Below are 26,535 nucleotides of genomic sequence, written 5' to 3' on the forward strand. Positions count from 1 at the left end.
TTATTTGAATGAAGTGTTTCTGGTTAACTTTGAGGACTCAGGGAGGACTGAACATGACCCCCCCTCCCAGTGCTGCTTGTGCAGTGCATTGGTAGTGAGACTGATCCTCCTGAGGAAGGGTCCCTGGATGGGCTGAAGCAGGGGTTACAGGGTGAAAATGCGTAATGCACATGAATGCCCCTTCAGGAAAAGGCAGTGGAAGCGGAGCTGTGAGTCAAAGTCAGGCTCTGAAATGAGATCGTTAAGGATACTTTTGAATCTTGTTTTGGAAAGGGTTTCCGTGGTGCTGGCACAAGCCATGGATTCCTCAGCTGCCAGTTGAACACCCCCCCATGAACTTTAAACAGTCTTGGGCGATCCTCAGGCCGCCAGCACCAGCTTTGACATTGCGCCTGTTTAACTCTCCATGTCCATGAGGTTCCTGTGCTGTTCTGCCTGCAGCTGCTGTCGGCAGCGCAGGAAACTGGGCTGCGGGAAGGGATGATGGGGCTAGCAGGAGGGCTCTGGAAAGGAAGGCATCTAAGTCTTCAGGCTCAGGGGAAGAGCAGAAGACCTCCCTGAGGTTTCATGGCCACGTCCTAGGTTGATGAGGTTTAAGAGACCAAAAGTGCACGGAGGGCAGAGGTAACGCCTCAGCTCTTTGGCAAGAGCCAGTCACTGCCATTTCTGTGACCCCCATGCACCACAATGCGCATGGTTGGGCTGTGGCTGTGAGATGAGTAGAACACCCTTTTTCTTAAAAAAAAAAGGAAATAGGGTGGTATTGCAATTAAAAAAAACCTGAAATCTGGTCTTTGCATAGTGTGAGGGGAGGGAAGAACGTGACTTCCTTTGCTGCACAGAAGTGGGTTAGTGTGGTGTGTCAGGAGCAAAGTCCTCAGTCTGTCTCATTACAGGAAGGAAACCATGTTAAAGGGTGTGTTCCTTCATACTTATTTTCTCTCCTCTTTGTTTATTGAATTGGACAAATTTTGAAGTATCACCTCCCAATAGATTATGGTGGTAATACTACTCGCCCACCAGCTGTTATGATGGTGTGGGTTTGGACCCTGTCTCCCTTAGCATTAAGTACACCAAAAGCAGCATGTTTGCTGTATAGCCCTAAATTACAAAAATGCAAACCAGGGCCAGCCTTATACCTCTTAAACAGACAGATACCTCCCTCAAGCAAAAGGAGCTTGAGGATGCACAAAGGCAGCATATAGATAGAAAATAATTTATATAAGAGACATTGTGAGAGGTGTAGAAGTGTACTGCTGTACACATAGTGTGCTGATGAGGAAGAAAATGATCAAAAGGCCTTGCCCATCACCCTGAAAAACTCCTGGAAGAAACTTCTTGAGTGCATGGATTGGCAGTATGGATCAGTTCCGGAGCGTCTCTTCTACATGAAAGCACCACTGGAGATCCCCCTGGCATGGAGGCAGGAGCAACCCTGCAGCAGTCAGTACATGACGCTGCTGTCATTGAAGAGTAATTAAGATCATTAAGTCAGTATTGAAAGATCAGATCTTAAACTGCCCTGCCTAGTTTTAGTAGTCTCATAGTAGATTTGTTGCAGTTGCACAGCAGTACTGTTTTGTGGAAGGTACACTGCAGACTGAGCCTTTAAAGTTGAGAATGTTCAGCATCACCAGGAGCTGCAATTGTGTCACTGGGAATGGCACACAAAAGGCAAAGTTGTCAGCTGATCTGGGCTGAGCAATTTCTAGGGCTTCTGTGATGAGTTGTGTGCTACGTTTCCTACCACAGGCCGATACATTGGAACAAACAGACAAACATGATGCATCATTGTTTTAGTGGCAGACTGCTCTGGCTCAATTTTTGAGCAGAGTCACTGTATTTAACGTCAAATGAGTAAGCATTACTAGCCTTCACTTTTGTAAATCAGCACATGGTGCTTCATTCCTTTTCACCTCTTGCACATCTATGAAAGTAGGTCAAGAAAGGGAACACCAGCATAGGTTTTCTTCCTCTTAAAAAGCTGGTTATGAACTTTTGTGATCAGCTGGAGGCATTCAGTAGTTTTGCTACTGCTACCACTTTTGGTTTTGAATTTGAAATGTTAATCACGTTCCTAGTGGGTAGCAGCCAAACACAGCTTTTACAAAGTAATAGATCACAGAAATCATTGCACTCATAAAGAGAACGTGTCTTTTATATAAAATCTAAATATTACACTACGTGAGCTCATGTCTTCAGTCCTTACTTAGGCAGAGTCCCCAAGCCAGGAGGCAGTCTCTGGAAGCTCATCTAATTCTTGCTGGTCTGTATATTTAATCAGTTAATGCAAAGAGTTTGAGAACACTTTTTGTTTGCCTTCCCCCTTGCCCCCCCATCCCCCGCTTTCTGACCGAATAATTTCCTTAAGTCTGCTGAGTGCATTGTGGTCCGCTGGATGTTTTTCCAAGCATGAGTCCCAAGCTTTCCATCTTCAGGGCTAGCCCTCAGCTGTTGTAGTCTCTGGAGGAATGGCATTATCCTGGCCCCCTTGCAGTCGGGAGTCTGTCTGAGCAGTGACTCATACAAGAGGGAATCCCTGAAGAATGATCAAATCAATCCTTCAGCTGGGGAGGCAGCAGTTTGATGCTTTCAGCTTAACCCTTTCAGCCTTACTGGCTGGTTTTCAGCTGAGAAGCATATGAAACAGAGCAAAACATACTTTGCAGCCCTGTGACTGTGCATCTCCAGAGGAGGAGTGAGGCAGCTTAGAGATAAAGGCAAGTGCACTGAAAGACTGCTGTCAGGACCTCCTCTGAAAGGAGAACCCCTTGCGGTGTGGTTCTGTGCTCAGCCAAAGGGCACCTCTCTGGATAAATAATGAGTCTGTTGAGAAGTGGACTAAAATTTGCCTAAGCCTTTTACAGTACTGCGAAAAAGTTTTCGTGTGCTGAAACGAGTCCTTATTTTATGGTATTTTGGTCAATGTTTTATTGCTTGCACACTAGACTTATTTTCCTGTAGTGAACAATGGTATAAAACAACTGTCCAAGAAACTTAGCGGTGGTAAATGCGTGAATGCTGAATGTGCTTTAAATTCAAATCAGAATTTTCTCACACTAGAGAGTCCATGATGACTATGTCTCTTACCAATTACAGTAATAATTGTCTTTCTCCTTTCACTTTCTGTCTCTCTCTGTAGTCATGCTTTTTTTCTTCCTAAGTTTCAAAAGGCTTTTGTGAGTCTGCATGTTGTAGTTGCTGGATGCTAGGTTTAGGACGTCCAGTACCGATCTGTTTTTCATTAGAAGAATTTGTACTTTCTGAAAAAATCTGCAACTTCTTACTGGCAAAGGCTCTCGATGTCTGTATGCTGGCATTCACTGGGGTGGCAAGGTGTGTGTTTTAGTTAAAAAAGCAGATGAAATGAAGTTGATGTTTGTTAGCTATAGGAGGTGTTCGTCTAAGAGGGGCGAAATGTTTCCTGTCTAACACACATGTCTGCAAGTCCACGGATCATGATCTGGAATTATAATAAAAGGCACCGATTTATTTACTTATCTTTTAAAACCTTAATTTTTTTTTTTCTAGATTATAAATGTACCGGGCTACAAAAATCTTGAAGAAAGTTCAGAAAAGGCAGAGGTGTTTGGAGAGTATGTTTTAGGGACTGTATATGTCAGCTACCTTTTTTTTGGTAACATCTTCTGTGAACATTGTATGTTTGTTTTCAAAACCAGTTTTTTGAAGGCAGTGGTAGTTACCGGACACAAAGCAACACAAAGGCCTAACAGAAATGACCAGACTGCTGGCTCCAGGTATATCAGATTATGATTAGTGATCTATAAAACTGAGTGCAATGGAAAAACCCTAGTTTCTCTGCACTCAGTTCACAAAATGTTTCCTGTAACTGACAAGTGAAAGCTCACAGGTGAGACAGAAAGCCAATATGCCAAGGGCCAGAGCACAAGAAGGTTATGTGTTTGTCTTACTGGCACATTCTAGGATGTAGAGTTGCCCAGCATATTCTGAAGTTTAGGAAGAGTCTTGCACTAAGATCTGAAAGCATTAATATATCCCCAAAATCACTCTTTGCTTGAAAAGGATCTAGAATTGTTTCGGCACTGTAACTAGCTCAAATATTTCTGGACTTCACAGATTTAGCCAAGTCTAGACATACTTAAGAGATCAGATTAAACGGACTGAAATCTTCATTATTAACAAGTTGAAATCTCTGGGAAAAAATGGATATTTGGTGTATTTTTATTAATTATAATTGAGGCGAGTTTCTACTAGTTAAGTTAGAGCTCCAAACTAATTTATTTGGTTTTGTGCTTAGTGAACAGACCTCAAGGCAAGAGTTTTAAAGAGCAAAAAAGAAAGAAATTTAACACTCCGCTGAGGATTAGTTTCTCAAATAACACTGACATTGAAATTCTGATTCTAGGCTGTTAATGTTGAGGGCCATTTTGTCCAGGTCAAAGACCCACATTTAAGCTTCCTTGTGACAAATGCCCCTCCCTGTAGATGCATCACTCTCTTTGAAGGACTAGGGTTCACAGTTTTTAACACTCTAAGTAACTCCAGGCTTATGGACTTGATTGGTTTTAAACTTGTTGTTAATTCCTCAGTCTTCAGTGATCCTAGCATCTACATACTCTGTAACCTAATTGTGTAATATCCACAGCTATTAAGCCCAAAGCCTTTGAAACTCAAGTTCCTGTAAGACAGTACTTAAGCAATGTTTCCTCTATGGATTTTTCTCTTTCTTACTATTTTCAAATAAATTAAAGAGTTTTTCAGACTTAATTATTGCTTCAAACTATTAATTCTGCTGTTATTTTATTAAATGGATTTTTATGCCAAAACTGTCGCTCTTCTCTGCTGGAATGTTTTTTGTTCTTAGAACATGAAGGTACTGATGTGGCATGGTAATAGAGCAGATGAAAGATTGCTGGGTGAAATCACCAAACTTTTTGGTGTGTATGCCAAAGGAAATCATGCTTTTCTGTAAGTATTTCAGATGGGAAAACTTACAGTTTGCCTCCCATTAGACATGTGGTCAAGATTGGTCAGCTGAGTGTTTGCACGAAGTAAATGCAATATGGAAAAGAAGGAAGCTGGATGAACTTAAGTGTTCACTCAAGCATTTCACAGGGTTTTTGTTCCTCTCAAATGAACTCTCTCTGACAAAGACTAGAATTAATCACTTGCTACTTTAAGGTACAAATGTCAGTCTGAACAGAAACTCATTTCTGTTTCCCATATGTTGTGTGAGCAAAAGTTACCTTGTTCTATGGTAGGTAACTTCAAATGTAGTATTTTACCTTCAGGACAACTTATAAAAAGTTCTGGAAAATGATCCGTTGATGAAACATTTGAGTGCCATGTGGATGGAACAGATGCGTTGGGGAAGCATGTGGGCTTTTTGATTTGACTCAGCTGCACTTTGGATCTCAGGGGTTGGAGTCTGTTTTGACGTGAGGTGATGTGATGTGATGTGGAGACGGGTGACCCGAGTCTTGGCAGAGCCCCATTTGGTAAAAGATCTTACATTCTCAGAGATCTTTCCATTGCTCTTTCCATTGCCAGTAGCAGTCACAGTTCGGGGGGCAACTGGCCAAAGAGGGGTCATGTTTCACACTGGTAATCATACTGTAGCTCACATAATAAATAAGCAAGTGGCAAAACTCTCTTTCTCCCTCTAGTCAGATGGACAGATACTACATAATTTTGTCTTTATCTGTCTGTTTATCCCAAGTTCAGGACACATGTTCCAGTTGGCAGTGAGCAGTTGCACGCTGAATCATGAGCAGTAAGGTTAAAAATTCTAGAAACTAGATAAGCTGGAAACTTCAAAGGCATATAAGTTGGGAGCATGGAGTTCATGTGAAGGTCACTTGAACCTATTTCCTAGAGATGTATTGATAGCTGAAGGGGTTTCTGGCCACTGACCAGAAACAGATATCCTTGGGCCAATAGCGTCATCAAATGGTGGAGTCATTTGATGGTGGAAGCCTTTCACGTGCATGCAGGAGCAGTGATGCAGCTTGTAGGATATGTCAGCGTGTTTCAGTTTTTCCTGGCTCTTTAGTCAAAGGAATGGCAAAGATGGAGTGGGACAGCAGCCATACGCTTGAGATGGTGTCAGTGGCAACAAGCCTCATCCAGGGTGTTGCTCTCACAGTGAAGAATGAGAGCAATCAATCATAGATACTTACTGTGGACAACAGAGAAAAAAGGAATAACTATATTGTCTCTAGTTAGAAGTCACTTGTCTGAGTAATCCTGTAATTTTTTAGTTATTATAGAAATTGTGACTGAATACATGAAGTTTATTCTTTCATATATTTGTTAGACTAAGTGGCTTCAGGCAGCTATATCTTTGCAATCAAAGCTATGTGTCTGTAATTGTATAACTAACACTAGATTTCAGATATTTTTTACTGTTATTGCTCCAGTAGGACCCTCTGTCCAAACACACAGGAATTCACTGGCCTTACCAGAAAGCTGAGAGTCTAATGAAGTGCCTAAAGACAGTAGAGGAAAGGAATGTGGTGAGTTGACCTTGGCTGGCTGCCAGGTACCCATCAAATTGATCTCTTACTCCCCCTCCTCAACAGAATCACAGAATCACAGAATCACAGAATCACAGAATCACACAAGGTTGGAAAGGACCCATTGGATCATCGAGTCCAACCGTTCCTAACACTCCCTAAACCATGTCCCTAAGTACTTCATCCACCCGTTCCTTAAACACCTCCAGGGAAGGCGACTCGACCACCTCCCTGGGCAGCCTGTTCCAGTACCCAATGACTCTTACTGTGAAGAATTTTTTTCTGATATCCAACCTGAACCTCCCCTGACGGAGCTTCAGGCCATTCCCTCTAGTCCTGTCCCCTGTCACTTGGGAGAAGAGGCCAGCTCCCTCCTCTCCACAACCTCCTTTCAGGTAGTTGTAGAGAGTAATAAGGTCTCCCCTCAGCCTCCTCTTCTCAAGGCTAAACAACCCCAGCTCTCTCAGCCGCTCCTCAGAACAGAACAGGGGTGGGGGAGAGGAGAAAATAGAATGTAAAAGCTCGTGGGTTGAGATAAAGACAGAGAGATTGCTTACCAGTTACTGTCACAGTCAAAACAGAATCAGCTTGGGGAAGATAACTTATTGCCAGTTAGAAGTAGAGTAGGATAGTGAGAAGCAAAGGCAAAACTAAAAACCACCTATACCCCCTCCCCCTTCCCAATATCAACTTTACTCCTTCACTTTTGATTTCTACCTTTTCCTCTTGAGTGTCTCAGAGGGACAGGCATTGGGGCTGCAGCCAGTCCATAACAACTCCTCTCTGCCACTTCTTCGCTACAGTGTTTTTGTGCTCCAGCATGGGTCCTTCCCATGGGAAACAGTCCTTCATGAACTGCTTCAGTGTAAGTCTTCTCCATGAGGTTTAGTTCTTCAGGACCAGGCTGCTCTGATGTAGTCCCTTACAGTTGCAGTTTCTGCCAGAAACTCTCCTTTTGCATCGGCTCCTCTTCACAGTCCACAGCTCCTGTCAGGAGCCTGCTCCAAGAATGAGCAGGCCCAGGGTAGGTATGTAAGGGCCCCAGGGTAGATATGTGCTCCAGTGTGGTTGTCTCCATGGGCTGCAAGAGACAACCTGCTTCACCATGGTTTTCTCCATGGGCTGCAGGGGAATCTCTGCTCAGGTGCCTGGTGCTCCTCATCCTTCTTCACTGACCTTGGTGTCTCTCTTTCACATATTCTCACTCCTCTTTCTCATAGCTGCTGTGCAATGTTTTTTACCCCTTCTTAAATATATTGCCAGAGAGGTGCCACCAGCTTTGCTGATGGACTCAGCTTTGGCCAGCAGCAGGTCCATCTTGGAGCCAGCTGGATCTCTCTCTGTCTGACCTGTGGGCAGCTTCTGGCGTCTTCGCACAGAACCCCTGCAGCCCCACTGCTACCAAAACCTTGCCACATAAACCAATAAAAGGGGATACCTCCAAAGTTCTGAAGGTTTTTTGAGGGTTCATCTACGTCTTTTGGAAAAGCACAACTCATTGTCTCCTATTTCCCTGACATTAGGAGTTGGTTCAAGTCTCAGGTGGGTACCACATGAAAAGCTGGAGGAGCTGAGGGAAGAGGAGCGTGTTCCTTTTGGGTCTGTTGAGGGAGTAAGGTTACGTTTCAGGAGCGATGTGGAAGAAAGTACAATAACGTTTAAGAGAAGGATAGAAAGAGAAGACATTTTGAAGGTGTGCCTTGTTGTAGGGAAGATAATGTCAAGGCAGATAGTTAGAGGAGAGGAGGAGGGACCTCTAAGATTGAGCCCAACCTTCTTGGACAAGAGAAACAACAAAAGGGACATGAAGAGGACAGTGAGATGGAAAAAAATAAAAATGCCTTTCAAAAGCTTACTTTTTAGACTCTGCTGAGGAATTGTGAGGTACATGTATCTGGAAGATGAGATGGCCCTATAGATAAATTGAAGAGTTCGTGTCTTAAAAAATAGTCAAGAAGGAAGAATTGAAAGCATTCGGATCAAATGTACAGCTTAAGATAAGCAAGAAGTAGGAGTAGCTGTAGTACAGGTGGTGGTTGTTCTTCAAGCACAGATGAAACAGAGGAAAAGAATTGTTCATGGAAGGAAAATTTGGAACTTGGCTTAAACTGGCTGTGAGATTTGTTACTCCATTAGTCTCTGAGAAAATATGAAACAGATTAGAATGAAGAAGATGGACTAGGAATATTTTACTCAGTTTCAGCTGCAAAGTCATAGCTTCAGCCTACTAGAGATTCCCAGAGGAGAGTAGAATTGTAAACACAAGGAGATGACATGAGTGTAACCAAAGACAGAGTGAAGTATTGTCACAACTGCTGGTAAGAGGCTGTACTGGGTGTGCTTGGTTCAGCCTTCCTGCTCTAGAGAGATTTTGCAGAGATGTCAAGCTTCAGTTTTTCTTAGAAATTGAGTGCCTTAGACTTGGAATTACTGAGAGTTATTAAACCCTCAGACCAACAGTAATTTGAATAGGGGGAGGTGCCGAAGAGCACTAATCACATAACCAGCTTTCATTCTGCTGAATATAGGATCTGGCAGGTCATTCCAATATTTTTGGCTCAAAATGAATCCTGATCAGTCAGTTGTCAGTGCAGTGCCTCCTTTCAGTTACCTGGACTAAAATTACAGTTCACTTGCAAACACTTGAAGGCAGAATAATTAAGTCTATTAGACATACTATAGTAAAAGCAACTAAAAGCAATCACTGTTTGGGCAATGTAAGTCCTGTAGCTTTTGGCTCATGCAGCTGAGCAACCAGAGAGGAAGATCGTGTCTGGCACAAATGCCAAAGCACTGTAAGATACAGCTCATATGGAATTTTTATCACCTGGTTGTTGCACAACTTTTTTATTGTTAATGAAAAAGAGACAAAAAGTAACTTGAAAGCATTGCATGCATGACAGGCACTCCTAAGACTACGTAATATTCAGCTCAATACTGCAAAACTGTATAGCAAAAGGAGTGGACAAAATCCATATACTTCAAAAATGCTTATAAGAAGACACAAACAAATGTAGCAGCTCTGATATGGAAATATGAATAAGTCAGTTATACATGAACTCTGCTGTGCATGGACTGATGCATGCCAGAAGACATGCCAGGAGTGGGAAGCAAAGCTAAGGGGGAAGTCACTGTATCAGGACAGTAGGCTGTGAGGCAGGCAGTAGGCAGGAGGAAGGAAATTGTAGCAAATGTGTAGCAAAAGTAGAGGAAGAGCAAAGAGGAGAACGGGGTGCCTGGAGAGGCAGATGTGGACACGATGCCCTGCAGCAGGCATGCCATGGCACCAGCAGGACCAGCAGTGGAAGTTGGAGCTGCTCTGCAGGTGGCTCTGGGCACATGCACGACTGGAAGGCATTTTCCTCCTCGCAGAGCCCAAAGAGACTGCAGATCTCAGGAAGGTGAAGTGCCATTGAAAGAAAGGTCTTGGTCACTTATGTTGCAGATGCATACTCTGCTCCCTCTGCATTTCTGAATGTTTTCGTTCTCTGTTCCTGCCCTGTCTTCCATGTACGTCCCATGGCAGACTGCTTGTCTAATACTGGTTCATCCTTATAGCCTGACCATTGTGAATGTCTTTAAAATGTACACCAGTGTGTAAACATGGGCATAGACTACTACCTACAGATTGTTTGGCTTGCTGGTGTCCAGCTTGGGAAATGTTCACAGCAAGACACCTGCAAGGTCAGCCTAGAAACATGCCGTGGATCCTTGTGGCATCCCCATATCCAAAGGGCAGCTGCCTCTGGAGCAAAATCCAGCACTAGTATACTCATGCAAATGCGTATTGGCCAGCAGGTGAGACAGTGCCAGTGGGTTGTGCCCAGGACTGGCATGGGGAGTGCTCTCCTCTAAGCAATGGAGACACCTCTTTGCCTTTCTCATTGCCATCCCAGGTGCAGACCTGGCCCAACCTGCCTTCCACCTGTGAGCTGATAGCATCTCTGCACAAAACTGGATGACTCTTAAGTCTGAATGCCAGGATTTTGCCTGAGTATTCATTCTCTTTTCTGTCTGGAAACCCATACTTTCCTTCTGTATATGTTCACAGATTAGTCATCTCTGTGCCGTGAGTGTGCTTCCCAGGGAAAAGAGTTTGGGGTGCAAACTGAAAACTTGCAAACTCTTCAATCCTAAAGGATTTGAATTTGGCTGAATATCTTTGCAGAGCACCTCAAAATTGTGCTGCATAATCATTTTGCATTGCGTCTGTGCCCTGCCTGTTGCGGACATGTTAAAGTAATCTGGAATGTAATGTAGGTATTATTGTTTAAGGTAATCTCAGAACACGTTAATCAAATAGTGTGTTCCTTTGGGAGAGTAGAGATAGTTTCACTGTCTTACTTGCAGAATATGAATGTAAATACTGATTTACAGTCCAGTCAATGCAGTCAAACTCTGTTGAGCCACAGGCTGGAAGAGTATATAATGTACACTGTGTATAGGCAGTGAAATCCTAGATAGTGTCTAGTCATCTTGTATCTCAAGTGAGCACAGGGCTACTAAAGAATATAGACTACTTCAACCTCCTGTATTAAAGTGAAAACAAATATATCTGAATACTCCCATTATGCCCATTTCATAGAGGCAAGGTTTAAGTGGTTGCCAGATGTTATATCCTCCTACATTTTCAGGCTTGGGTTTTTTTCAGTACTATATATTCTTTCCCCTTTCAGCAATCCATCAGTCTATAATGAAAATTACATTAGTGATTTGACTATTGTGAGCTTGCAGACCACTGACACCACGCTTGCGATTCATTGGGGTAGGAAGGTAAACCCAGCTCTGGAAACTCTTGTGAATCTGTCCTGATGGGCAGCAAGGAGGGGAAGAAGGTAGAAAAATTTCTTGGGAAAGTCTTTATGGATCTTTGTGTTGCTCTTCCATGAAGAAAATCCGTATGTCGTGGTTTGCTAGGTTTTATGTGTGAATAACTGATGCCGCTAGATTTACACAACTACTTTTTAGCACTGCTTCTGTGTTAAAAAAGGCCTCTACAGTGCCTTTTTATGCATAAGTCTTGTAGCTGGGTGTGGTGGGGAAGCCGTTCAGTGACTCATACTGCAGGGAATTCCCTGATGAATTAGAGTATTTTTACTTGTGGACTTGTGCGCAGTTTCCTTTAACGCTGGATCAAGCGGCTGATAAGAGCAGATTACAAAGGCCCATTCACAGTTCAGCCATAGCATGTTAAAATGGCGTGTTTATGTTTTGCAAAGCTGAAAATCCAACTCATATAACACGTTAGGTTTGCGGTATTTTCATCATTAGCAATCCCAGGTGCTCTTACTGTCACCGCGCTGAAAAAAAAGGCTGAAGCAGCCAGTGGTGAAGTACACCCGAAGCAGAGATGGCTATAAATAACAACCATTGGTCTGTAAATGTCAGGCTTCCTGACAAAACCCAGTGTCTTCAGTGCTGATGGCCATCTGTCAGTGTAGCACCGGACCTGGCTGCAGTTGGAGACCCAGTGCAAAACAGGAGTTCTCTTGCTCCCTTGGCACTGCTGCACTCTTGCACTGCCTTTTCAAAGGTGTAGGCATCCAATAGTGGTTCTCCCAGCCCTCGGAACAGGTTCCTCTGTGAAGCCTTGGCTTTGTCAGGTCAACTGCTAGTGCTGGCACCGGGGGAGTGGTGCACCCCACTAAGGGCTTTGCAGGGCTTTTGCCCTGTGGTTCTGTGCGTGGATGTTTTGGTTTTATTTCCCTTTTGTAAAAAAAAAAACCAAACCCAAATGCAGTAGAAAACCTTGAGACAACTTTTTAGCCATATAAAAAGATGTCTTTCTGTTCAAAATATTGCACTATAGGTCTTAAAAACACCAAAACAAAGCCAGGCATTTGGTTTGGAGTAGAAAGTTCTTATTACATGGTAAATGTAAATAATGAAAAGAAATTAAATTAGACCTTTGCAGAAGCCGTTTTCTCCTTTCTCCCTTTTCCTCCCAGCCTCCTCCTGTCCTTCCTTTCCTGCCTCCGTCTCCCCCGTTCCCTGTATAACAACTGCCCATTTGGGTATGGTAATTCCAGAGAGTAAACTTTAACGGGAATGCCTGAAATGTGTCTGCTTCAACTTTGTGTTATGTCTGTAATTTGAATTATTTGCATTTTGGAAAGGTATAAATTGCTCTGGTGTACTTTGGTTGGCCGTCCGCCAGGAGGGAGTTGCCTCTGGCCCTGGACCAGGCAGGCTGCTGCAGATGTGGCAGGAGTACAATGGAAACTTTTGTGGTTGAGCAGCTCTTGCTCCTTCAGCACACGCTGACAGGAGGCGGCATCCCGCCTGCTCGCCAGGGTCCCCCATGTATGGGTACTGTGGGTAAAACCATTTACTCCAGTGTAGGCAGATCGTCTTGATACTTAAGGCTCCCACAAACCATTCCAGAGCCATTATTCCTTTCTCTCTCTCTCTCTTTTTTTTTTTTTTTTTTTTTTAATTTCAGCTGAACTGTATAAACGTGCAAAACATGTTTACTGTAAGAGGTTGACGTAGTGGTCTAAGGTTTCCCTCCTGGAGCTGGTCCCAGGTCATGGGTGTTGAGATTTCCCTCTTGGTTCACCAGACGTAATATGAGGAATTGTCTTTTTTTTATTATTTTTTTTTTGTCTCTGCTTCATAACAACTTTTCCTTGCTGTGTTTTTTGTTAAATGGGAAGTCACTAACTGTTAATGAGTTGTCTATTCCCTACTCTTCCCTCTCTTCCCCTTCCCCTCAGTCACTCAGCAGCAATGGTCTGAACAGTCACAAGGGAATTTCTTGGAGCAAAACCTGTATTGTTCTTATTAGCTTCCAAAGATGAGCCATGGCTCTAGATTTTTATTTTCCTAATAGTTTAGATTACGACATTTAAAATATTTCTGAACAAACTCTCTTTGTCATTATAGAAATTTCAAAATTGCATAAAGGCAGTGCTGCGTTAAGCAATTGAAAGTTTAGCTAGAGATGGAGTCATTTTGAATTTTACTGAAATATCGGCAGAAAATAAAAAGCAGAAACCTGAATCAGGTCATTCGTCTTGCAAAGCAGAAATTAAACACAGCAAAAACACGTGAACTTCTGGTAATCCGTTTGCAAAGGCAAATTGAACGTGTTAACTACTAGTCTGGAAGTCTGTAGCTTTTTTTTTGTTGTTGTTGTATTACTAACAAACCTCTTATGAAGCAGAAGTTCTTCGACTTTGCAAAATCTGTGAGTGTGGGTGTTGTGTTACTTTTTCAACTGATGGAATTAACTGGGGGAGGAAGGGAGGAAGGGCTACAGGGGCTCTACAGTGACAGAGTGGGAGATAAAGGAGGCTGCTTTCAGTCCAGGGATGTGTCCTGGTTTCCTGAATTTTGGTCAGGTTTTTTCTACTGACAGCTCGGGGAGCGTCTGTTGGATAAATTGTGAGTTGATCGCCAGTTCTCCCAAGAAGTCTGTTTCACTTCTGGTGCTCTCAAAAGGCATTGTTAAGGAGACTCAAGTATGGTCTGGCTACTCTTTCTCTCCATGCAGCTGAACGTGGCAGTACCTATTGAAGCAGCTCCTTTCCTATTGTCACTATTCAAAATGTAGGAGGAAACTAAGAGTTAATCTGCTAATTGTTTCCTACAGAAGAACCTACCAAATCCACTGTGCTGCAGCTTCCACGTTGCGCTTCTTTCCACGTGTTAAAATGAAAGGGGTTTTGGACGCTAAAACAATCACCAAGGCTAGTCACTCAGCACATTCCTTTCACAGTAGGACAGCTGTACACAAAAATATTATTTACAGACATTTGTAATAAATCAGACAGTTCTAAATGTGTCACCTGCATCCTGGCCATGAAAGCGAAGGGAGGAGAAAAAGTGTATTCACTCTTTTACCTTGCTGAGAACTGTTTTTCTAAGGCAGGCCCACGTCTATGTGATGAACTTCAAAATAGCTAATATTTGCATTTGCATGTCCCAATGCTGCAATAAATATACAAAAGAGATGACATAAAGTCTTATTTTGCCTTTCATTCCGGTGACAGCTGACAATGGTGGGACTCATGAAGCTACATGTGTCCCCACTGCCCAGCCTAGACAGCAGTCTGCTTGTGGCCTTTCGTACACGTTTGTGTTTTTCTAGGCCTGCAGAATGGAAACCTTAAGTTTCATATTATTTTTCTAATTTCTTTGCCTTTGAATTTTGAAGCCACAAGGAAGGGAAAAAAAAAAAACCCTCGTTATTGACCAGTGACTTCTGTATCAGTGAGGCACAGGGAAAATGACCAGCCAAAACCAATTTCTTCCACAAGACAGGTCCCCAGAAAAAGTGATAGCTGTGGCTTAAGTCTGGGTTTGTTTGAAAAAAGAAATATAGTAAATTAGAAGGATCCAACACACCACTAGAAGCAGCTCTAGAAAGCTGTAGGTGAGAGCACTGTAGCTGAGCTAGACCAGTGTGAAATGGAGTCAAAAGCTGTGTGTACTAGGCTATGGCTTTGCTTCTTGATCCAAGCAGCAGAATTAGAACAAGACAGACTAAGAATATATTAAAAAGGAATCCTGCATGGCTGAGGAGCTTCTTTAATACTGCTTGTTTTGTGGGTGTTTTTTGTTTAATATTAATATTGAATATGACTTACTGTATAGGTAGTTATCAAAAGGCCTCATAGATAGCAGTGATTTTGTCTGAAAGTTTGGGAAGCAGAACTGTAGAACAGTTGCATATTTTTTCCGAACTAGTGACAGAATAAACTCTCAGTGGCTTTCCGCCATCACAGTATCGTGCACTCTGGGTTGTGGTTCACCCCTTCAAAAAAGCTAAGTGAACTCCTGTTGCGGGTTACCCAGATGGCCTCCTGTTGGGCAACGCTTGGGCAATGCATTTTGAGAGCTGGTTTTCATATATGCAGTGCCTCTTCAAAGAGATTTTTTTGCAAAAGTCATTCTTTTGTAGACTTGGGAGAGGAAAAAAGGACAGAACTAGATATCTTTTTCTTTTGTCTTTTAGATGGTCACCATGTGTGGGAAATGGAAGCCAAAACTGACAAAGAAATGTGCAAGCCAGTAAGTCTGCCTTAAGTATTTTAACATGAAGTTGAAAAATATATATTGCCTTCTCCAGCACTGTTACTAAATAGGGATTTCCAAGGCTTTGGCACTGTGTCTCCGCACTGTAACAGAACAAGTACTTAGGCCTCCTCTCCTGGAAATCTTTCTTTAATGGGAGCATAGGGTAAAAAGCCTGTATTGGAAGCTATCCCAAAAGTAGGAGAGACCATTTGGAAAATATTTTTTCATTGTCCGGGATGGGCCAGCCCTGTCTGCTCATCTTCTGTCTTGCTGGGTCAGTTCTTCCCTCTGCTCCAAAGGAAGGTCTGATCATTTTCCTTGGCTTTGGTCTACTGTCAGCAGAAGAAATGTGAGTACCCTCACAGGAGACCAGCCCCATGGCTGGAGAAGTGTAGCTCCCACAGCCATGACTGTAAGTGGGAAAATGGCCACTATACCACCTCTGCAGGAATATGCAATAGTTTGTTAGCTGCAAAGCTGCTGGAGACATGCAGGCAAACAATTTAAAGACCTCAGTTGAAAGCAGGCCAAATGCTAAGATGAACATTCTCTTTTATTCTTCCAAAAAGTGCCAAGAGAGGTTTTGATGGTCATAGCAGATTTAACTGTGCGCTTGTGTAAGCTGATGCCTTAGTAGCTAAGTCGTTCCTTAGCCCTGTGCTGGAGCATTTGATGGAAGATCATCTACATGCTCTTCAGCCTTTCTTCCTGTAGCACTGGGTGTTCTTGCAAGATCTCCTGTCAACAGAAGCTAGCATACTTAAAACTTCCCGAGTTGTTGTATGAAAACATTTCACTGTGGAAAATGGAAAGATTTGAATAAACATATGGTGATCCTAATTCTCCTTTCAAATAAAGTTGTGTTAGGGGGAGATACACTGGGGATGACCAGTCAGCCAGGTGGTTGTGCTTTCTGCTGCTGAGTTAGAGACCATTGTTTGATTGTGGTCCCAGATTTTTGTCAGAAGTAGGAGGGATAGACCCTTTTCCATACAGTGTTGTATTTGCTGTCCAAAGGGAAGAGGTGAAGGCTAGTGCCTTAGTAAAGACCTGAGCTGTGCTAAAATATTATTTACCTACTTCTGGAGTCCTTATTGTATAGCTCAACTGCCAAGTCATGCCTTAACTTTCTGACTTGTTGCTTTTGCAGAATTCGTTAGTAGTTGAGATACCACCATTCCGCAATCAGAGGATTACCAGCCCTGTTCAGGTCAACTTTTATGTCTGCAACGGAAAGAGAAAGAGAAGCCAGTACCAGCTTTTCACCTATCTTCCTGCTAATGGTAACAAAATATATTCCTTATCTCTACTAGTACAATGAGAGATAATTATGATTACTTAGAAAGATATATGGCTCTGATAATTATTTGGTGTCTTAAGTAAGGTATCTGGAGGTATACCTGGTGCTATAAAATGGAGTGAGAATAAAACCATGAGAGCTGCCTTTCTCTCTGCTGTCCAGGCAGGGGACCTTCTACAGATGATTTTCTTTTCTATTGGTGACTGAGACCTGTTGGAACAAGGACTTTTTCTGCTTTTGGGAGCTGAAGAGGCCCAGCACAATCCCATGTGTGTAGCCACAAATTGTAACTGTACTGAGCTCACTGCTAAGTTGCTCTCAACCCTCAGTCTGAGTTTGTGGCCCTAGAGGGAACGTTGCCTTTGAATAATATGTCTGCATTACCACACAGCATTGTAAACATTCTGGGCTCTGAGCTGGAGGTGGTGTTATGGGGATTCTCCTTCCAGTTATCCTTCACCTTGCTATCTCACACATGGTGAAAATAGTGCTCCAGGCTGATGCTGCTTTTCGGTAGCAATGAAAAGCACAGAGATGGAGATCAGAGTGCTCTATACAAAATGCTTCATGTATAGGAAACATTTAGAAACACATAGGCCAGTTTGTTTTGGAAGCTTGTATTACTGGCTGTGAAGTGACAATAAAGTACTCATACTAGCTGAATTACAAGCAGACTTTTTTGAAAATTTCAATAGCATGTATATTTAGATTTTTTTTAATTATTATTTGAAATTACTCTTTCTGAGAACACTTTTTTGTGGAAAGTAGAAAAGAAGGGTGGTTGTTTTGTTGTAGTTGTTTTGGAAGGAAAAGGAATTAGAAAGCTGATTAGGTTCATCGTTTTTTTGTAGACTTTCTAAATGAAAGTAGTCCTGAGGAAAATTTGCACAAATCAATACTTGAGTCTTGTCACATGACTTGAAGAGACCTGCCAATATTTGCAGGTGAAAGCCTATAAAATATACTTTTGGAATTTCACCTGGTTAGCTTGCATACACACCAGTCTTCTAGCAGGACTTTAATTTGACTTTTATCAGGACTTTAATTTAAAATAAAAGTACAGGAAACGTGACACAGGCGACTGCCTGCTTATTGCATATGTGTTGTATAGCCGTGCTTCACTGAATCAGCCTACTTATGCAAACTTCATCCCCAGTGGGTATGTCTGTGTATATTTAAAGGCTGTTCGTCTCTTAAATTGGAAAAAAAAGAGGTTTTATTCTCTTGCACAACACTTCTTCAGCAACAAAATCTGTTGTAGAGGCTAAAAGGTATTGCCTTGCCACCCAAGTTACCGTCAGAAGTATTTCAAATACATACCAATTGTTGACTGCTGTGTATTAAGCATTGTCTTTCCTCTCCAGCATTTACATAGGTCATTTTAAACCATTTTATTCGAAAACATGGGAGTAACATCTGCTGTTGAAAAGCTGATTTATGCTACCACCATTCTGAGTTTGAAACACTTGGTGTTTTATTTGATGTAAAGCAATGGGATTAGCTATGTAGTGACATGCAACAGAGAACTGGCTTAGGCTTTGTCCTGCAAAGACATCTTTAATTATGGTAATTTTTGAAAACATTGGGAATCTTGTTTAGTCTGTTGTGCTGATTTAAATTCCTGCGAAATCTTCATTTCAGTGTAGGGAAACTTGAAAGAAAAAATAGAACACCAGAGCAGGGGAAAGAAAGCAGATATTGAATACTAGATATGTCTTTCCCACATTCCTGTTTGGTTCTCCACTCACATTCTCTTAATATGTATGTATATGTGCATATAGGTAGTTGTAAAACATCTTCAGTACTTTGCGGACTTTCTCATAACAGTGAGTGTGGTTCTGCAATCATCAGAATAAATAGTATGGTATATTTTTATTATGCCTCTGTTGTAGCTGTAAGGTTTTGCCCTTATGTTGCTGGTGGTTGTTTCCATTGTGCCTGTCAAAGATAAATACAATCACATTGACTTTGTATGCAGAAACCATGCACAAGGACTGAAGCAGTCAGTTACTAGGAGGATTTTTTCTAGGAGTCATTTTAGGATGTTTTTTTTTGTTTTATTTCAGTCACAACATTCTTTTAAAGTTTCAAGACATTGTAGAAACCCAAAGTTTAGTTTAAAAAGAAAAATACTTGAATCAACAATCACTGCATCATCAGTGTAAAAATTTGTAAAGGAGATAAGCACTAATTTGGTCCAGGTAATAGTTTGTCTCTTGTTCAAACAAATCCCACAAACAGAGAAGGTGTAGGTTTTTGAGAAGATCGTATCCTATAAGCTTGTTCTCCTTCTGTGGTCTAAGACTAGTCAAAATGCTAACATTTCAATGCCTAACATAATTTTGCAGGTATTTCTGTATGAGGAATCTTTTAAAAGCTGCCTGATACACATTAGACATGTATTTTACAGCTCAACTGGACTGGGCCAAAACAAAATACTGTATGTGGACTAAAGCCTAAATATTATGAGAGCCCACTGGCCATGCTCCTGGGGTGGGTGTAGGCATGCACAGATGGTGAAACCAGAGGGAGAACCACAAGCTCACTGTGCAACTTCCACCCCAACTGCAGAGCAATAGAATATTTTTCCTGTAGCTCCTGTTTCTCCTCATTCCCTAGGGGAAACCAGCCAGTGGATCCAGGGACACATGGCCTCACTCATCCCACGTCCTGTGGATGGTCCTATAGCATCTCCATGAAGTACAGCTCTGTGACATGCAGTCAGCACAAGCTACCCTCTCCATCAGAATATTATGGTTTTGCTACTCTAAGGCTTCTCCCATGCTATGGAGATCTGGCAGGATTGTACTTTTCTTCTTTGTTAGCTCAAGTGTTTTGCAGAGCAGGGACTTACTTGGTGAAGACACGCTCCTGCCTCAGAAAAAATAATGCTGTAAAAATGGAAATCGTACTACTCTGTAAGTGAAAAGTTTAAGTAACAAAACCAAAGAGAAATCAGAGGCTTCACAAATGAGAGCCAAGGTCTGGAAAATGGGCTTGCTTAAGTCTTTGGCTTGGGACAAACCATAAACCTAAGTACTCATAATCCAGTTTTAATTGAAATTTTGATTTACTGTTCTGCTGAATTTGAGCGATCCCTGAATCCTGTATTAGTCTATATTGTACAGAATTGACTGTAACATTATTTTTTTAGTATTGCTTGATTATGCATCACTGAGCAATTGCATATCAGTTTTGTTCTGGAGCCTGTAGGCTCTTGAGACTGCTCCCCAGACATGCCTGTCACAGACGTATAAGTAATTTCCATACCATTCAGGCACAGGTGAATTCCCACAGCTCATATGGTAAGTAATATGTTTTGCATTGCCACATCCCATCAGAATGTGAGTAGGAAGGTGCAGGACCAGACGCTGAAGTCAAGAGTCTGAGCAAAGCACAGTGAGCAGGTGCTTGGATGTTTGGCTTTTCCAGTCACTCCACTGCTGCGGCTGTGTGCGGGTGTGCTCTGCGACTCTGTTACGTGCAGCAGAACATTTCGGGAAAACATTGGTGAACCTTGCGTTGGTGAACCCTACCCTCTAGAAAAACTCTTGGCTTTCATTTCTGTTTATGACTGCGTATCATCTTGCTTCCATGAATTTATTATATCACTGGCCCCCGTATGCGCTTCAAACAGGAGGAATGGTCTTCTGAAGTGACTAGACATAAGCAGTAGCACTTGAGGTATAAACTAACTTGAAGAGTCTTAAGAAGCATACGAGCAATCAGATGTGTATGCTGTGGTTCCAGATCGTGTGCTTTCATCTGCTATGAGAGCTGAAGGAATTCTCCAGCTCAGACAACTTTAAACAACACATGGAATGATAAGGGTTAGACCTCTGTTTATTCAGATTTCTTTTAAGTAGGTACATCAAAACAGAGGAAGTGTGTTCAAGAACTTATTTTTTTGCAGATAGGAGTGAATGCGCTCTATGGTGTCTGTTATCTAATGAATATTGATATCATGAATGGTGAACATAGAAAAGTTTCTTTGAATTTTATTTAGACAAGCAGTGATATTTGAGCAAAGACAGGCTAGTTTGTGTAGGAAATATTTTGTAAGATGGAAAAAGGAAAGTTGATGTGTTTCTTTTACTGGAATTAAAAATACACTTTTGCAAGGAGTTGATGATTAAGTATTTCCAGTTTCTGTTTTTTAATTGTCAAAGCATTATTAAAAATCATTTGACCACTTCTAATATTTACTAAAATGGTGTTGATATCCTGGGCAAGTTTTATCTTGAGATGCATTTCACCACCCATAGGTCCAGATTTCCAAGTGCACAGCCTTCACTTGTAAAGCCAGCTTTCCTGCAGTTTCTTTGCCTCCCTCCAAACACCAGGCACAAGCCCCCAGTGTGCAAGCTCCTTGAAAACCCTGGCCACATGGACAAGTGACCTGGTAAGGATGGAGGTCCTTTGAATCTGCAGGTATGGAGCTGTGCTGAGAGCCTGCCTGTGGTGACTAGATGTGCCTTAGTAGAACCATAGAATCGGTGGGGTTGGAAGGGGCCTTGAAGATCATCCAGTTCCAGCCTCCCTGCCATGGGCAGGGTCACCTTCCACAAGATAAGGTTGCTCAAAGCCTCATCCAACCTAGCCTTGACCACTTCCAGAAATGGACCATGTTGTTTACATCCTGGTAGCATGAAAGTGAAGCTCTTGGTGTGCTTCTGAACAGGGTGAGCGGTGCCCACTGTGGATTGCTGTCAACATCCTCCTGACTTCCTGCCTCTGCTCTAAAATTATCTCCCGCCTCCTCTACAGATTAGTACAATCAGCAGTTTTCTAGTGATTGCATTGAGCAGTCGTGCCTCTGTTTCACCTCAGCTCTTCTGCCCAGAGCTCACTTTCTAAGTTAAAGATGACATTGGCTGACTTAGCAGAAAACAATAAAATGATACAAAGCATTGCCACTTCAATGTGAAATGGCTTTCACTGATCATCTCCTGACACCTCTTACCTCTTGAGTATTTGTTGAGTTTTCATGCTCGAGGCTGGCAAAATTATCAGCCTAACCATGTCTGCAAAATGGTAGTAATTTGGGGGTGTTTGGGAAATGGGGCCAAATACCACATCTGGGCTGCGAAGGGATCCGAATCTCCAGTGTATGCAACAGGGCTGCAGCAGAGCCACGTCAGGCAGTGCCTTGTTGGTGCCTTGCAGCTAGCCTGGGGAGCTGGAGGAGGGGGTAGGGAAGTCAGTAGGATTACATTATACCCAAGCCTCCCTAAGGACAGTGGCATGTTCCTGGGGCCATGGATGTGGGGAACAAGCATGACCAAGCATGAAGCCTCAGAGCCACTGGAAATGTCACCATCCAGCCCAAGGATCAACCGGTCTGCTGCAAATCCTGTGCATATTAGGGCAGACCAACAGGGGAAGGTTGATCCCAGGACTGGGGTTTTTTTTTATAATTTTAGGTGCAAATATAAATCATGGTTGTTCATTTTTAAACTATATGTCGTTACAGTTTATTCCATTTTTGCTGCTAGGTGGCTGATTGTTACTTTTGTCATTTAACAGAGTTAGCAAAAAGCAGCTCAGATGTTGTTGAAGTCCTGTTTCTATTTAAGAGGATCACAAAATTCATCATTGCTGGGTGCATCATCCCCTTTGCTCTCTTCCAGTAGCCGTGTAAGGTCTGTGACAGAGCAGAGGAGAGATGCATTGCAGTCACCAGTGTTATGCCCTCAGGTGCTTTTGCTCCCGGTTGCTGGGTTCTAACTAGAGCTACTCACACTTCGTCCAGGTGACATCCCATGTCAGCCATCAGCTGGAATCTTGGTATTTAGATGCAAAACTGTGCCTCACTCTGTGGTGCTCCATCTTCATCTGGAAGACCAAGAAGGAGCATTATCTGTGTGATGTCATTGCAACAGACAGGGGTGGATGAGCCCCTAGCTTGTGTTCTGTATAGAAGCCCATGGCTGTGTCTGACCAGCAGGCTTTGTTGCAGCAATAGTGATCACCCATCACAGAATCATAAAATAGTGAGGATTGGAAGGGACCTTAAAGATCATCTTGTTCCAACCCCCCTGCCATGGACAGGGACATCCCACTAAATCAGGCTGCCCAAGGTCCCATCCAACCTGGCCTCAAACACCTCCAGGGATGAGGCATCCACAACTTCACCGGGCAACCTGTTCCAGTGCCTCACCACTCTCATAGTGAAGAAATGCTTCCTAATGTCTACTCTAAATCTGCCCCTCTCCAGCTTATACCCATTCCCCCAGTCTTATCACCACAAGCCTTTATGAATAGACCCTCTCCAGCTTTCCTGTAGGCCCCCTTCAGTTACTGGAAGGTCACTAGAACATCTCCTCTGAGCCTTCTCTTCTCCAGGCTGAACAAGCTCAACTCTCTCAGCCTGTCCTCGTAGGGAAGGTGCTCCAGCCCTCTGGTCATCTTTGTAGCCCTCCTCTGGACCCATTCCAACAGCTCCATATCCTTCTTACGTTGAGGATTCCAGAACTGGACACAGTATTCCAGATGAGGTCTCACAAGAGAGGAATAAAGGGGCAGAATCCTCTCCCTCGACCTGCTGGCCATGCTTCTTTTGATGCAGCCCAGGATACGGTTGGCCTTCTGCGCTGCAAGTGCACATTGCTGGCTCATGTTGAGCTTCTCATCGACCAGCACCCCCAAGTCCTTCTCTGCAGGGCTGCTCTCAGTCACATCATCCTCCATCATGTACTGAAAACAGGGATTGCCCCGACCCAGGTGCAGGACCTTACACTTGGCGTTGTTGAACCTCATGAGGTTCTCACAGGCCCACTTCTCCAGTCTGTCCAGGTCCTTCTGGGTAACATCCCGTCCTTCGGGTGTGGCAACTACACCACTCAGCTTGGTGTCATCCACAAACTTGCTGAGGGTGCACTCAATCTCGCTGTCTATATCATTGATAAAGATGTTGAACAGCACTGGTCCCAGTAAGGGACTGGTTAACTTCCAGTGCCTAAAGTTGTCTCTTGGCAGTACCTCCGTTTTCAAATACAGATGACAGAACCCAGTCTGTACTTTTGATCACCAAATAAATCCCTCTGCATGAGCATTTCAAGGATGTGCTCCCTTACTTCCCAGTGGTTTCACATGCATATATTAGCAAGCATGGGGCTTTAGGATCTTCCAGTCAGCTTAAAAGCCAAAAGGTAGAACTTGTGTGAGGAAGGACAGGGTTTAGAATTACATGGGCTGGATTAAAGGAGATGCTTATTTTTGTTCTCCTTGAGTGGCTGATGACCATAATAAGTCTAGCCCAGTGATTGTTCCTAAAGGAGATGTGGTGGTGGTGGGTACTGGAGGTGAAATGAATGGACGAGGATGTGTTTTGTTGCCCATGGGAGGGACTGCATCCCTCTCTGAAAACAAAGACCATGTCAGACCCCCAAAAAGTTTTGCTTGGGTTACTGAACAGGGGGCTTGTACTTTCAGAGGGCAGTGAGCCCATTGCCTCTCCCCAACACCAGACTGCTCCAGAGTCAAACAAAGGATGAGATCCTTACTCTGATCAAGCCTGCTGGATCCAGCTGATGTGGCCACGTGGAGATGTACATGGAGATTTGTTCACATCCCCAGTCAGACAGCAGCAGAGCAGCAGCAGCACTTGGGATGACCTGCACAGCATCTTCTGAAGGAATGTCTGGATCATGGTGAAGAGAGTGTGCTGTCTGTCTCGAAACTGAGTGGTGGGACAATTTCAAAGGCATAAATGGCATTTCAGAGCTCAGCCCAGCAGTGAAGATTTAGTCACCTAACTCTTCAACCATCTTTGAAAGTCTCATCCCAAATTCTTGCCAATTATGAGATGTTTAGTCCAGAAGTTAAGGAAATGTGTGTGTGCACATGATGAAAAAAATAGTATTTTGATTTTCATCTAACCAAAATCTGTTTGCCGGTGCCAGGGAACTACATCATAGTCTGCACCATGAAAGGTGGTCATTTTGCTTCATAGATTCAATTGAACTTAAGGGTAAAATAAATATATTGTAGTGCCATAAATGTGTTAATTGATAATACTACATGTAAATGGGAATTTGTTAGCTTAATGTTAATCAAGATAAACATCTGTTTAATTTGTATGATTATATTTTCTCAGTTCATGTATTTTAATACCACCTCCCCAAAAAGAGTTTAAAAATCCATCTGGATTTCTAAAGTGTAAAGGCAAACAGATTTATTAGAATCGTCAAAAAAATGCATATAATTTATATTTAAGCACTTTCTGACTCCCTTTACTGAATGTGCATGATTTATTATTTTTCTTCAATGTTTGATATATTAATTTTTTACCTGCTAGAAAGGCCTTTCATTTAAATGTGGACTTGCAGAAGTGGCTGAAATACTTCTCCCAGATTCAGACCTACACAGAAGGACCATTGTCTTCTGCTCAGTGCCTCAGTGTGATGTCATAGCCCTGGTCTCTCTGAGTAAGAAGCTCTGAGTTATAGACAGGGCTGCTGCCAACATACGGTTCTCAGAAATCCATATTAAATTAGATGACATAATGACATGAGTCCAGAGTCTAAGAAGGCATCACCAAGCCATTGAAAACCAATTAGCACAGATTAAGTTGCTTATCAGACTAATTTAGAACTGTGAGCTCTTGTCATATTTTAATATTCAAAATCAAGGACTATTTAAAATAATCTGTCAGCCGACCTTATGCATTGTGAAATAACAAGCATTTAAAAATTCACCATGCAACCCAAACTTACATTATTTTTTTTCCTTTTAATGGCAAGGGCCTAATCTTCAGCAGAGTCTCTTAAACAAGTAACATTACTTGTGAGTCTAAGTGTAAGTAAAATCTGCATCACCTTTTCTGTTTACAATTTCATACATTTTGGCTTCATTTGCTGCAATTTATTATCAGCAAATCTCAGTTTATGGCAAATTCAGTCACATTTTTTCATTCGAGCCAGCTGAGAGCCTGTGAGACTGGGTGTTATCTCAGCACCACAGAGCAGCATTGAGACCGAATGCATGCTGCCATTTGATATGGCTTAGTTTAATTTAAGAAATAGTCCAGTTTCTGCTAAAAACGCTTGCAGATTCTGAACAGCTGAAGGGCTTTCTAGTTAATTGCCAGTCCAGGGTGACTGTGTCACTAGGAGTGTCTGTTTCAGCTGGCAAGCTTTTACCAAGTCATTTAAGATTTGAAATATTTGAGCTAGAAGTTGGTCAGGCTAATACTGATCTCTGTTAAATATTAATCCTGAGAAAATTAAGTGTAGTCTCCATGTCACATCACATATACCTGTGTGAAATGTTCACTTGTGCAAGCGAGTGACAGTGGAAATGGATCTGTGCTATGGCATCTAGCTTATCACGCGTCCACAAGGACGCATTTGAGAACGAAACCACTTTTCTAGCTTGAGTCTGTAAAGATTTGCTTAATTGGGCATGAGTCTAAGGTAAGCAGTGGTGCTAGTCCACTGCTGGCTGGTCATCAGCCCCTGCTGTTCTGGAGGAACCCATCAGGTTCCTGCCTGTGTGAAAATGGTGAAGGTGGGCATGTAAGGTTTCTGGCTAAAGCTGCTCTAAGTCAGCTGCCGCTGCTCCTCCCAGCTGAGGGTCTCAGCCTCTCAAAAGTCGGCAAGACAGTGAAAGAATGTGCTTGGAACTGGTAGCCTTATTAGATACAAGTATTTTTACCTGTTTGAGTAATGCCATAGACACCATGATGGTAAGTGGGTAACCAGCGAGTGCAGACAC

The 26,535-nt window shown here is 42.7% G+C and overlaps 1 protein-coding gene across 7 annotated transcripts in view; it reads left to right on the forward strand.

Moving 5' to 3' along the window:
• Positions 1 to 26,535, forward strand: part of NFATC1 (nuclear factor of activated T cells 1) — a 115,414-nt gene that overhangs the window by 53,702 nt on the left and 35,177 nt on the right. For 6 of the 7 annotated variants that reach the window (XM_054059042.1, XM_054059044.1, XM_054059047.1 and 3 more), the window contains exons 7-8: positions 15,457 to 15,512; positions 16,669 to 16,801. In XM_054059042.1, the coding sequence (XP_053915017.1) occupies positions 15,457 to 15,512; positions 16,669 to 16,801 (189 nt within the window). Of the gene's footprint in view, positions 1 to 15,456; positions 15,513 to 16,668; positions 16,802 to 19,437; positions 21,389 to 26,535 lie in introns of those variants that run through there. The other variant, XM_054059048.1, reaches the window with a different exon arrangement.

Source organism: Cuculus canorus, chromosome 2, assembly GCF_017976375.1.
Source record: "Cuculus canorus isolate bCucCan1 chromosome 2, bCucCan1.pri, whole genome shotgun sequence".
NCBI lineage: Eukaryota > Metazoa > Chordata > Aves > Cuculiformes > Cuculidae > Cuculus > Cuculus canorus.